General features: G+C 54.0%; 1 protein-coding gene across 3 annotated transcripts in view; it reads left to right on the top strand.

Annotated features, from left to right (window-relative positions):
- Window positions 1-3,851: 3,851 nt before the first annotated feature.
- The window catches only part of ACTN1 (actinin alpha 1), a 95,083-nt gene continuing 85,287 nt past the window's right edge, over window positions 3,852-13,647 (top strand). For 2 of the 3 annotated variants that reach the window (XM_059914497.1, XM_059914498.1), the window contains exon 1: window positions 3,852-4,337. In XM_059914497.1, coding sequence (XP_059770480.1) covers window positions 4,233-4,337 — 105 coding nt within the window. In that variant the 5' untranslated portion in view covers window positions 3,852-4,232. The remainder of the gene's footprint in view (window positions 4,338-13,647) is intronic. The other variant, XM_059914496.1, reaches the window with a different exon arrangement.

The raw sequence follows: 13,647 nt of genomic DNA, 5'->3' as shown, positions 1-13,647 counted from the left end.
ATGCATATGTTCATCAAGAACACACATAAAAATACAAAACTGTTCATAGCAGCTTTATTCATCGTTTCAAATTGGAAACAATGCAAATGCATTGACAGGAGAGTAGATAAATTACTTAGCATATACTTATACAATGGAATACTACACAGGAGGAAAAAATAGAAAACGAAAAACAAAGAAAAAAATCAACTACTGATACAAACCACAACATAAACAAATCCCACAGACATGAAACTGAGTGAAAAATCCAGAAACCAAAGTGTGCATACTGTATGAGTCTAAAAACAACTTTTCAGGCCTTACTTTCCCGGCTTTTCTGCCATATCTGATGTTGCTGATGCCCCTCACTTTGAAGCTTCACTCTGGATTTTTATGACACCATGTTGTCCAGGCTCCCTGCGCTCCTGCCGACCATTTCCTCTCTTTCCCGGGGTCCTTGTTTTTTACACCTTCCCTTCTAAGTCCTGATCCTCTGGGTTCTGCTGGGCGCTCTTCTCAGCAGAAGAAGAGCTCTCATGGTGTCCATACTATCCGTAGTCAGATGACTTTCAGACACTGTTTCCCCTCAGGTCAGGGCTGTGCCATCACCTGCTTGCTGGACAGCTGACTCTGGACATTCTCAGAGCACTTCCAGTTCAGTGGGTTCAAATTCAATCCATGATTCTGCTCCCAAACCTAAAATTCTTTATCTCAATTGATTGTACTTCCACCATTCACCAGATCCTCTAAACTAGAAATCTATGGCTAAAACACTGGTTCTTAACCTAGGTATGGCTGATATTTTGGGCTGGATTATTCTTTGTTGTAGGGAGACTGTCCTGTCCACTGTGGGATGTTTAGCAGTATCCCTGGCCTTTATCCACTGGATGCTAATAGTAACCCACCAATTGTGACAACCAAAAATGTCTCCAGACATTGCCAAATATCGTGTGTGTGTGTGTGTGTGTGTGTGTGTGTGTGTGTGTGTGTGTGTAACTATCCCAGGGTTGGGAACCACTGGGTTAAAGGCATGGTTTTAGGTTAGGAGTCACATGTAACTTTGGACTAGTTAGCTACCTCTCTGAGCATTAGTTGGTTTTCTCTGTAAGACGGAGACATTCTCACATCAAAGGTGGAGCTTAAATAATATAGGTAAAGTGCATGGTCTGTCCCATATCAAACATTTGTTGAGGGAATTCCCTGGCAGTCCAGGGGTTAGAACTCTGCGTTTTCACTGCTGAGGGTGCAGGTTCAATCCCTGGTCGGGGAACTAAGATCCTGCAAGCCGCGTGGCCAAACAAAACATAACAAAAACAAACAAACAAAAAAACAACCAAACAAACAAAAACATTTGTTGAGAACAGCAAAGACTCCTGTCTCTCCTGCTTCTCTCTCTCCTGCTCACATCCAAACTCCTAGGCCTCTCAGTTTTATCAAGTATTTCTTGTCTATCCACTCTTCTCCATTTACTAAATACTCAGTGTTTATGTCCCTCCCAACCAAGTTCATATGTTGAAATCCTAACCCCTAATATGATGGTATGAGGAGGATGATTTGGTCACGAGGGCAGAGCCCTTATGAGTGGGATTAGTGCCCTTATAAAAGAGACCATAGGGAGCTCCCTGCCCCTTCCACCATGTGAGGCAGAGTGAGAACATGGCTGGTTTTAAACCAGGAAGCATGCTCTCCCCAGACACCAAATCTGATCATGGACTTTCCAGCCTCCAAAACTGGGAGAGATAAATGTTCTTGTTTAAGCCATGTGATCTACAGTATTCTGTTATAGCAGCCCAAATGGGCTAAGACACCATTCCTATCTGGATTACTGCAATCCCTTTGCAACTGGTTGTCACAGCTTCCAGCCAGCCTTGTTCCCCTTAGGGCCACACTTCACAAGGCACAGGTGGCCTTCATGGTCTGGCTGCTGCCCACCTCTCCAGCCCCACCTCTTGCCCATCCTTGCCTTGAGTTTCTAGTCTAGCCATGCTGAAATGCTAGGCATGCCTTTTATACCATGGTTTCCTGCCCCCATGTATTAGCTCACACTGTTCCTTCTGCCTGGAATAACCTCCCACTCTCTTCTTTGTCTGGCTGACTCTTGTTCTTTAAGGCTCACTTGAATTTCACCTCCTCCAAAAAGTGATACCTGGAGCCTCCTTTCCTATGCTGGGCTCAAAGCTTGTCCTCTGTACCCCACTCTGTATCTGGTCGGGGAACTATCTATCTCCTTGCAGCATATTTTTGTTTCTGTGTCTGTCTCTGCAGGGCTGCATGGGGGCAGGGAGTATATCTTTTTCATCTCTAGATACATAATATCCAGCACATCCCCTGACACACGGATGGTACTCAGCAAATATTTGAGTGAATGAATGGATACAGCGCCATCATTACCCTCTATGTCAGGTTTAGAGCCATAGTTTAGAAGTGGATATAAAATAGTCCACAAATCTGCTGTCTCCGTGGTTCTGAAGCAGTGCTTCCTCAGCCAGGGACTTGTGGCAGGCACAGTGCTGACCAGTGACACTTGCATAAACGTGCGAGATTGACTAATGATGCAGGGAGCGACAGCACCACCCATATCTGCAGCACCCATATCTGCAGCACCCGTATCTGCTTACAACAGCATCAGCTGGCTCTCCTGGGAGTCACAGGCAGTTTCTTCACCTTTTCCATCTGTGGCCTTTCAGGTATCCTAATTCACGGCCCTTTCTAACTTCTTCACTCACCTCTGGACTGACACGCTTACGTTTCTGCAGTAGACCCAGTCATCCCTCAGGGGAACAAATATAGATTAAGCACTACTCTGTGCATAAGCTATTGGAGGCCTTCTTGCTACTGTTCTTCAGTCCAGGACCCCTCAGAGGAGCCCACCAGGGTGTGAGGCCTGCCTCTTCTTGGTGCCTGTCACTGCTGGAGCCCACTGGGTAGACCTCCCTCTTACTAGGCCTGAGGAAGGAAGCCCAGGCAGGCACCAAGAAGTTAAATGTGTTTCGTCAATCTTGCCCTCCCTCCTTCTCCAATAACAATATGGCTTTGTTTGTCAGGCATAAGATTACAGGGTTGGCCTGTGGAGTCCTGAGAACCTGATAAACCCTTTTTAAGCTCAGCTCTTTGAACCTCAGTTTCTCCATCGGTCAGGGGTGTGTGTTGGAGGGACGTGGCGTAGGTAGATCACTCGGAATTATCGGGATGCTGGCCAGGTGTATATGAGGGTAGCTCGAGCCCTGCCAGCCCGCGGGGACTCGCAGGGGATCCGGGGAAGCTGAGCGACATAGCCCCTGAGCCCAAGGGCGGGCGGCAAAGGACCCCGCGGCGAGGCGGGAAAGCTGTGTGGCCTCTGAGCACAGTTGGCTGGCAAGAAACCTGGCTCCGGGAGGGCAGGGGTCTGCGGGGTCGCGCAGGGCGGGGCGGGGCGGCAGAATCAGGAAATTCCCTGGAAATTCCTTTCCATTCCGGCACTTCCCGCCCCCCTTCCTTGGGTGCCGACCTCTCCGGACCCTGGGAAAGAGAAAATGGAATGCTTTTCGGGTTTCCAAGCGTCTGTCCTCCAGCTTCTGGCACTCTGGGGTTTGGAGCGCGCGCGGGAGCGCAGGACGCCGGCGCGCCGGAGTTCGGGGCCTTCGTGTCGGCGGGGAGCGTGTCCAATCCCCCGGCGGCTCCTGGGGCTCCCGAGCGCGCGCCCGCTCGGTCCCCGAGCTCGGGGAGGCGTCCCCCAGCTTCGGTCCCGTTCAGCTTAAGCTGGTGTCACATGAGCCGCGGGGGAGTGGGAACCCGGGGAGTGGGCGGGGGCGTGCGCGCCCGGAGGGGGCCGCCCAGTCCACCTATATGCGCCGCGGCCCGGCTGACGGATGCCAGGAATTCCCAATGAGAGGCGATGGGGGGAAGTTTGGGCAACTCGGCCTGGCCAATGGAGAACCTCGGGAGGGCTCTGCCCCTTCCCCTCGCCCCCGCCCGCCTCTGCTCCCGCAGCGCCAGTGTGTCCGCCTCGCTCAGTGTGCGTGGAGATTAGGTTTGAGCGGCCGCCTGAGGCAGGCAGTCAGCGAGCTCGACCCGCCGCCGCCGCCCCTAGCAGCCGCCTTCGCGAGCAGCGCCGCGGCGGAACCGGGCGCAGGGGAACTAGCCCGGCCCCGCCAGCCCAGCCCAGCTCAGCCCATCCCCGACTCCCTCCCCACGCCGGGGCAGCAAGCCGCAGCAGCCGCCACCGGGAGAGAAGGTGGAGGAAGAAATCCAGCCCCTAGCACGCGCTCACCATCATGGACCATTATGATTCCCAGCAAACCAATGACTACATGCAGCCCGAGGAGGACTGGGATCGAGACCTGCTCCTGGACCCAGCCTGGGAGAAGCAGCAGAGAAAGGTCAGCAACCGCCCTAGCCCACCGCAGCCCCCGGCCCCGGGCCACTCCGCCCGCGGGGCTCTGGGCTCCCGGCTGCGAACCGGTTCCAGGCGCGCACGAGCGGGGGCGGGGGATGCGCGGCCGCAGCGAGGAGGGGTGTTGGGTTACAGGCGCGGGGCGGAAGGGGGAGCGTCCCGGTCCCAGAGCCCGCGAACGCCGAGGCCAAGCGCGGGGAGGTGGGGCCGCCGGCGGGCAGGTCGCCTTGGGGTGGGCTATCCAGGCCACCCGGCTATACAATCGCACCAGCCCCGGGAGGGCAAGGCGCGGGGGCGGTGCTCGGGAGGCTGGGGCTGAGTCCCCGGCTCGGTGGCTGTTAGCTGCGGATCGATTTTCCCTTCCCTTCCCCGCCCCTTGACCGCCTTTCCGTATGGCGTGCGGTGGCAGCGCGCTTCCTGGGTCGCCTTGGTACCTGGCGGGGACATGCTGCACGGGTCCTCCCAGCCCCTGCCCGCAGGCCGAGGGGGAAGCGGGCGCCGGCGGGATTGGCAGCCTCCTCTGGGTCTGCCTGGAGGTGGACCTGCCGGAGTGGGGTTGGGGCCGAGAGGACCCGGGCGCAAACGCTAGCTCCCCAGCGGGCCCTGAGGGGGCGGGGTCAGGACGGCAAACCGTTTTATTGCTTAACTCAGTGGTTGGTAGCTGCGAACCGAGATGGGCTTGCGTCTGCGTCCTGCCTCTCTGACCCCCGCTGATTCCCGGGAGATCGCGAATTTGGGCAACTTGATCTGAGGCGAGGGGCTTTAGGGCAAGGCATTGTCTCCGGGGATATTTGGGGTCAGTCACTGGGGCTCCATGCTTAGCCAGCGAGGCGCGTCCCAGGCGCCGCGTGCGAGGGCGCGCTCAGCCACCGGCGCTGGGCTCGGAGCTGGCGATGGGACCCGGGCACAGTGGCCGGTGGCAGGAAGAATTCACAACCCACTCTTGTTGGGGGGGGGGAGGGTGCCCCAACCCTGCCCCAACCCTGCCCCAACCCTGCCCCAACCCTGCCCCTGCTTCCTGCCTGCGCGGTGAGCTCTTGCCCCAGGCGGCCACGTACCCTGAACAGTCCCCTCCCCCTCCCCCGCTCCCATCCGGTCCCTCCTTACCCCCCAACCCCCCACCTCCACCCCTCTGCTGATCTGGGAATGGGGGGGGGACAGGATGGCCGTCCCTCTGGATAGTGCGGTTAGGGCTGGGCTTGAGGGAGAAAGCTCATGTCCAAAAATGGTAACATTCATTCCCTTTTTTAAACTTAAAAGGGGGGGGGGAGTTTAGGGAGCCGACTGAAGTTTTTTTTCAGCCAAAGGCATCCTGTATTAGCTCACTCAGGAATCCTAAGCCCTGAAACGGCGCCCTTTTACTCACTTCATCAGACAAGAAGAGGTAATTTAAAACACGCGCACAAAGGGCTTCCCAAAGCCGGGCGACCTGAGCTCCAGGGTCTTGGCTTCTCCTGGACCCAGCCCTCTGGCCGCATCCGAGGGTTCCCGGGCTTCAGCTGACTTCTTTGCCATGTGGCAGTTGCTTAAACACCCCTCCCCCTCTTCCTGTCGGCCCCTCTGGGAGAGCTGGGGGAGAGGTGAGTCCTCCTTCACCCGATTTATCTCCTGGGTCAGTTGGGCTGTTGGTGGAATTGAGAAGGGAGTGATTTGGAGATTCCTATGTGGGAAAGGGTGGGGCTCTTTTTTTTTCCCCCAAGGTGCAGCTTTCTTGAGAATAAATTTTAAATTGGATGTGAGGGGTGGAATTAGGGATTAGGGTGTGGTGGATATCTTGGGATCTTCCATGGGCAGTAGAAGAGGAAAAATTCCTGTTTGCCTAGCACCTACTGTGTGCCTGGTGGGGCAGGAGTGACAGGACTGCCCAAGAATTAGGAATTAGGTCCTTTTAAGGACTGTGGGACTAAGCACGGGGCACTGGACCTGCACACAGTACTCATTATTATCAAATGAATGAGTGAATATATTAAAAGCAGCTGGGGAGAAAAATTATATAGTCTCTTTCTCTCCACACACACACCTCCGCACTCACTCAAAAACTCTGACCTGGGTGGTAGTGGGTGTGCACCAGGCTTTTGGGCAGCCAGGTGGGAACAGGGTCACCTGGGAAAGTTGGTTATCTAGGGACAAACTCAACAGTTCCAAGAGCTGGCATTGGCTGATGTGTGCCGGGCACTCTTCTAATCATATATATTGTTTCAGTTGTTACTCCCAACAGCTCTGTGAGCTGGGCACACGTGAGGATGAAGAAATAAGGGGCAGAGGGGGAAGTAACCAGCCCAGCGTCCTGACGGGTGCACGGTGGGGCTGCGATGCGGCCGTGTTCCGGGCAGGCAGCTTCCCCTCACTTGTTCCTTGTTGGTGAGAGAGGCCGGAAAGCTGGGTCTGGCGCCCAACCCTGCAAAGATCTCAGACTAAGAGGAGCCAACACCTGCTTTGGTGGGGTTGATGGAGAGGGGTACACGGCACAAGCTCTGGGCCTGATTGGGAAAATCTGGTCCAAGGTTTGTTTTTTTCCTGCCATTAATTCTATTACCTCTCAGTTTCTGCACATTTCCCCTAGTTCTCAGAGGGCTGGTGGGGATATAAAGTGGTACAACAAGTGGAGGATCAGACTTAAAGTAACTTGGTGCTTTTGACACCCTCCCTGCTGACCATGGGAGGTGAGGGTTGAGTGGGACCAGAGTTAATGAGTGGACAGAGGCCGACCATTCCAGATGCAGGCCGGAGAGTGAGTCTGGGGGTGAGGGCGGGGAGGAGGAAGACACAGTGCCGTGGGATACAAAGGCCACTGGGTGGGAGGCTGAAGACCCTGTTTTTAGCCCTGGTACAATCAGTGCTATGTGTGAGACTTCGGGCAAGTCATTTCACTTCTCTGAGCTGTTATTAGAAACTTCAGCACATACTTTTGGAGCACCTACTCTGGGCCAGGCCCAGTTCCAGGTGCGGAGGGTAGAGCAGTGAACTAGACAGGTGAGGTCCCTGTCCTTGTAGCCCTTCCATTCTGTTTCCTCCTCGGGCCGTGTGCCTGCCCTGCCCTGCCCACCCCTCGGGGCTCTTAACAGGCATCAGATTAAATGACTTCTTGGGCAAACGGTAAGGCTGATGCAGATGCAGGTAGAAGTTCGTGCAGGCAGCAGGCATGACTCAAGAACCTGCCTCAGGTTGGCCACGGCTTGTCCTTTCAAAGAATGTTTCAGTGCAGAGTTCATCATGCTGGACTCCCTGCCTCCAGACACAAAATGCAGTGGATTGGGGAAGTTTACCGGCTTTCACAGTCTTTCTGATCTTGGCGGCTGAGCGCCAAAGTCACCTTTTCTAGGGACCCCAGGTCTGAATGCCCATTTTGGGGGGATGACCATAGTCCCCACTTTATTCCCTCATGTGGATCTCACCCACGTCCTCGTGTGCACACGCGCACGCATGCCCGGGGTCAGGTGGGCTGGAGAGAGCATAGATTTTGAGTAGCATCCTGGCTTTACACTTTTAGGCTTGTGGCCCTGGGCAAGTTACTTAACCTCTCTCAGCCTCCAATTTCTTATTTATAAAAAGGAGCTAATACCCCCCTGCTGGGCTGACAGCAGAGAATATGTAAAATGGCAGCTTCTGCTGTTCAATTTTTTTTTTAATTAATTAATTTACTTTTATTTTTGGCTGCGTTGGGTTTGTTGCTGCGTGCGGGCTTTCTCTAGTTACGGCGAGCTGGGGCTACTCTTTGTTGCGGTGCGCGGGCTTCTCATTGCAGTGGCTTACTCTTGTTGCGGAGCACGGGCTCTAGGCGCGTGGGCTTCAGTAGTTGTGGTTCGCGGGCTCTAGGTGCAAAGGCTTCAGTAGTTGTGGCTCATGGGCTTAGCTGGTCCATGGCATGTGGGATCTTCCCAGACCAGGGATCAAACCCGCGTCCCCTGCATTGGCAGGCGGATTCTTAACCACTGCGTCACCAGGGAAGTCCCCCTGCTGTTCAATTTTATTCTCACTCTTCCCTCTTAAATCCTGGAGGCTTTGGTTTAATGTGTATTCCCACAGGTGCCAGCCCCTGTTTTTTTTTTTTTTTAACATGTAGGACCTTAATTAATATTTGTTGAGCTGATGGAAGTTCAAACAGAGAGGCGGCCCTGGCAGGTGAAAGAAGGTGGTTGTAAATAGGCCCAGATGCTGATTCTGTGCCCACGTCAAGCCAGGTTGTCAGGGGATATGGCAGGAAGAGAGGCCACTTTGTTTACACTTGCTTCTGGGCTGTGAGACCATCATTACAGGAGCTACCAAGGCCACCGATCAAGATGGAGGACTGCAAAGAGGGGAGGGCCTGCTGTGGGTGGGTTTACCTGGGGAGGAGTGGGACGTCTGTTTACCCTGAAGGCAGGAGGTTAGGACTTCTAGAGCCAGAGTGATGCCTGGTGGAGATAAAGCCTAAGAGAGGAGAGAATTGGCCATCGTCTCCGTCCTCATACCCCCAGTGTTCTTCACTCCTTCCTGCTTCACTCCGTGCCAGTGTCCATGGGAGCAGGGACCCAGCCTGTCCTGTGCTCTGCCTGGCAGAGAGTCAGGCCTGTTGTACATGGTCCAGAAATGATGTGAATAATTGGATAAATGGCATCATGCATGGCTCCCAACTCCAGGCCAGTGGGGTGGAGGTTGGGATGAAATGCTTTACATTCCAGATAAAACACCCCATCCTGGGGCTGGACCCCGGCTCCAACCTCTGCAGGTGGACATGCTCTGGGCGCACTGGGTTCAAGTCTTGGCCCCTCCACTGACTAGTGGTGTGATCCTGGGTGAATCACTTACCTGCTCTGTGCCTCTTGATGCCAAGAGGGAAATGGGGATAATAATTGTTCCCACTTGAAATAGCTGCGTAGAGGTTTAAACCAAGTAATGTATGTAGGGAATTTAGCATAGCACCTAGCATATAGTGAGTGCTCAATAAATGTTAACTATTTTGAGGGACCAGATTTGCTATTGCCTTTACCCATGATGCTCTGAGATAAGATGTAGTATATAAACCCATTTCAGAAGGAGACACTGACTAGAAGTGTGTGGGAGTTGTGTTGTCCTTGACCTTTGACCCCGAAGTCAGCTCTGGCTCATTCAGTGTCACCTGACCTGTCCGGTTGCTCAGTACCTTTACCTATAGAATGGTATAGAATCCCTTGCCTACCCTTTCCCTACTTCCCTGGGTATCCAGGATGAAGAGATGAATGTTGAAGTGCTTAAAAACTTTGTCAGCTGGTTGTAATACAGGTAAAATGACCTCAGAGAATGAATTTCCTCTAAAAGAGACAATTCTAGAATGTCTTCAGCCCCCTCTGATAATTAGCTGAGGCCATTCTTTGGGTCTGGCCCACACCCGCAGCTGCTTACCCAGCCCTGCTTTGCTCCAGGACTGGTTACAGCTGCTTCCTCTCTGAAACCTGTCCCACATGGGTGCGCTGAGCACAGGTGCCCCACTGGTTGGTGAAGTGATTGACAGAGCCTGAAAGAGAGAGAGAAGAGATGGACGAGGCCTGGAGCATCAGGGCTGTGGGTGGAGGCTGCCACCTTCCCTGCCCCGGACAGGTAGATGTGAGAGTGCCCAGAGCACAGGACGAACCAGACTTTCCAGTTCTGAGGAATGATGAGACGTTGAGGGCCCGCTGGTCACTCGAGATGGGCTTGTAGGATCCAGCCTTTTCAAAGGGAAAAGGAAGAAACTCATTTCCTGAAGTCTGACTTCTTGAGGAAGGCTGCCAAGGCTGTGCTCAGTGGGACGGGGCTGGGAGAGGCCCTCACCGCTGGGACCTTCCTTGTGGGACGGTTCTGTGTGAGGAGGTCAAACCAAGTGGGCGTCCTGTCGTTTGGGATTTGTGGTTGGGATTTGGGCCTCCTTTTTCCAGCTTCTCGAGGAAGGCCTGGGGCTGGGCGCCTGGCCAGTGGCCACAAACCAAAAACCTGGCTGGAGGACTTGTCACATGAGACCTGGTGCCTCCTGCCCTGCCAGGGTAGGGCGGCCTGAGACAGGACCCAGCCACAGACCTGCTACTGTGTGTCTCTAGGGAAGAGCCGTGTCTCTGCCTCTTACCTTTTAGTCCCTTCACAGTGTAAGAACCTGGACCATTTCTCCTTGTGGATGGAGTCAATCAGTGAGCGCTGATTGAACCCCTGTTAGGTATCAGACGCTCCACCCATGTGGGGTTGTGGAAATGACAGTTTAGGTGCAGAGGGAACCAGAAAGACAGAAAATCCCACCAGGCCACGCCAGTCGCGGCCGGGGGTGTGGCATTGGCCACCGTAGAGCAGGAGCCACCGCTGCTGCCTGGGGTGACAGGGGACGCCTTGCTGGGAAGCCTCCCCTTCCCCTGGCAGTTAGGGGTGTGTGTGTGTGTGTGTGTGTGTGTGTGTGTGTGTGTGTGTGTGTGTGTGTGTGTACAGAAGGGTAGGACAGTGGGGGAGAGGGAGACGACTGAAAGGAGCCCCAGGCAGCAGTGAGTAGTCCTGTGGGACCTCCTGCAGGCCGGGAACACCCTGCCGTGGTTTTCCCTCATTGTTCTCCTCCCCCCATTCTCTCTGCCCCTCCCAGAGCTGACCTGTCGCCTTCCTGAGAGGCCAGGCTGTTTGTACAGGCTCACGGGTTGGGCTCTGGAACCCCACACCTCTGCGCAGGTGTGGTGTTAGTTGGGACCAACGCCACCCGAGCTGCCCCCATGTGCGACCCGCCCAAGGTTCTCCTGGGACCTGGTGTGCGTGCGGCCCAGGGCTGTGGTGTCAGGGAGCCTTCCCAGGGCCCTGTTTTTATCCCCTCGGCGTGTGGTCAGTGGGCCCACATCGCTGCAGGAAGGGCCCCAGGAGCTGGGCTGAGTTACTCACCTGGGGTGCTGGAAGCCCAGTCCAGTCTGTAGCTCCCCAGAGGAGTCTCGGCTAAGAGGCGGCAGGCAGAGGAACCCCCTAGCTGGTTCCTTAGTCCTGGGCAGACGGGGTCACCCTGCTGGGACTCGGGATTCAGCCCCGGGTGCTGTCTCCATCGGCCAAGGCAGTGTCCTGCTAAGTTCTAATTGCCCAAACGTGGCCGACGCCAGGCACCTGGGGAGTGGTGGGGGCAGGAGACGCTCAGAGCCACCCTGGGAGGCCACCTTCCTCTTAACACACGGCCAAGATTGCTCGCTGGTTCTCAGGCCGAGCATCAGGTCCGAGAATCCTCCCGTCTCAGCGGGTAGAGGGTGATGGCGTGGAGAGGGCTGGTCAGGCACTCCACTGCTTATCTTTCCTGTTCTTCCTTCACCCCCCATCACGTCTGTGCAGGGCAGTGAGTCCCGGGTAGTGACGCTTTGGCCTCAAAGCCACGCGGGCAACACTCACGACCCCCACCTGCCCCTGCCTCGTGCCCTGTTCAGCCGCCCCAAATGGTGCAAGGCCTTCGTCCAGCCCCAGCCCCTCCCAGACAAATGAGCAGAAAGTGGCCGTCCCGGCAGCCCGAGAGCAGAGCCAGGAACAGGACTGGATTTTTTTTTTTTTTTTAAGTTGAAGAAATTCTTTTTCTCATAGTGATCACAGTGGCTCATCCTTTCGGAGCATGTGCTAAGTATCCGGCCCTGTGCTAAGGACTCTACGTGCGTTAACACATCTAATCCTGCGAGGGGGATACTGTTACCCTGTTTTACAGATGACAGAACTGGCTTGGAGCAGCCGCATGACTTTTCCAAGATCATACAGCCAGCGACAGGTGGAGCGGGGGTCCGTAGCCGGGCAGTGTGGTTCCCGAGTTTGCCTCCTCAAACTGTGCTCTCCTGCTTATAAAGCAAATGCTTGCGAATCTAGGAACAATTTAACCAAAGCCTAACATATACAAAATGAAACCCAGTGATGAAAACATTCTGGAATTAGATAGCAGTGCTGGTTGCACAGCCTTGTGAATATACTAAAAACCGCTGAACTGTAGGCCTTAAATGGGTGACTTTGATGGTATAAGAATTATATCTCAATTTTTAAAAACCCTCAGAAAATGCTAATATAAGAAGAGAATGACAGTTGCCTGTCATCCCACCTCCTAGAGGTGAGCTCTCTCCATCCTTACCCCTCTTCCTCTCACTTGGGAGCCCACCTTTTCTGTCTTGCTCACTGTTTATTCTAAGGTCAGGGATCCAGGTTCATGGTGAGTGAGTGGGAGAAGAGAAGAGGAAAATAATCAAGAAGGATGGCTTTCATAAAACATCATGTGGCCTTTTTCTTGGAAACTGCTTAAGAATAGATCACAGATAAGAACAGGCAGACAGAAGGCTGGGCTTGGGGGAGGACAGGTGGCTGTCCTCATTTCTCCAAGGCCAAGTCCCATGGGACCTGCCTTGTTGGCCTGGGATTGCTTCTCACCTTCTGCCATCCCCAGGGTCAACAGGGTGGGTCCAAGTGGGGCAGCTTTCCCCAGGGCCTGAGGCATGAAGAGGGGAGGGCAGGGCCAGGGTCCTACCCCAGGAGGCAGCTGCCCATTCTCAGAGGTTGCCTAGCAATAATGGGAACAGGTGACTTAGCCCACTACAGAGGCGGGAGGCGAATAAAAGGCAGCCGAGGATAGAAATCGGGAGTAGTTGCAGAGGATGCTGTTACCCTGGAAACTGCCTGCTTGGTCCTTGGCTAGAGCGGGCTACTTCTGGGCTGGGATCCACTCTTCATTGAGAGGTTGTGGGGTCCTCTCTAGGCCTGTCACCCACAGTGTCAGGGGGAGGGGGACGTAGAGAAACCCCTCTTGCACATGGCCTCTGTGGTGGATGTGTTCTCTGCGGTCTCATTTAACATTCACAACAGCCTTGTAAGGCATGTGGGATGATCACACTTGATAGATGAAGATCCTGAGCTTAGAGATATAAAATAACAGGCTCACACCGGAAGGCTCACAGTGAGAAGGGGCTGGGAATGAAGGTGCTGGTACCCTTGGTGCTTAAAACAAACCTTTCATTTCAGTTTAAAGCATTTCACATGCCCAGGATCTGGGAGGTAATGTAAACACTATCCACCTTCAGGGAAGGGAAGAGAAGATGAGAGAAGGAAGCCTGGAAAGGAGAGTTGTCTGTTTTATATCCAACAACCAGCCAGTAGTATTTATTAAGAAAGTCTTGGTTCCCCAAATAAGTAAAAAGACTGATAGTTCACATGGATTGAAGGTTGCATGGTTTGGATTATCTCAATCTGTCAAAAACCCCTTTGAGAAAGGTACTTTTATTTCCCTTGTTACTACAGATAGGGAGATTGAGGCTCAGAGAGGTTAAGTAATTTGCCCAAGATTGACCAGGTAATAAGCCAGGTTATGAATGAACCCAGGCAGATTGACC

Source organism: Balaenoptera ricei, chromosome 2 (assembly GCF_028023285.1).
Source record: "Balaenoptera ricei isolate mBalRic1 chromosome 2, mBalRic1.hap2, whole genome shotgun sequence".
NCBI classification, from domain to species: Eukaryota; Metazoa; Chordata; class Mammalia; order Artiodactyla; family Balaenopteridae; genus Balaenoptera; species Balaenoptera ricei.
The sequence above is the reverse complement of the archived record's forward strand: the minus strand, read 5'-3'. Positions and strand labels throughout refer to the sequence as shown.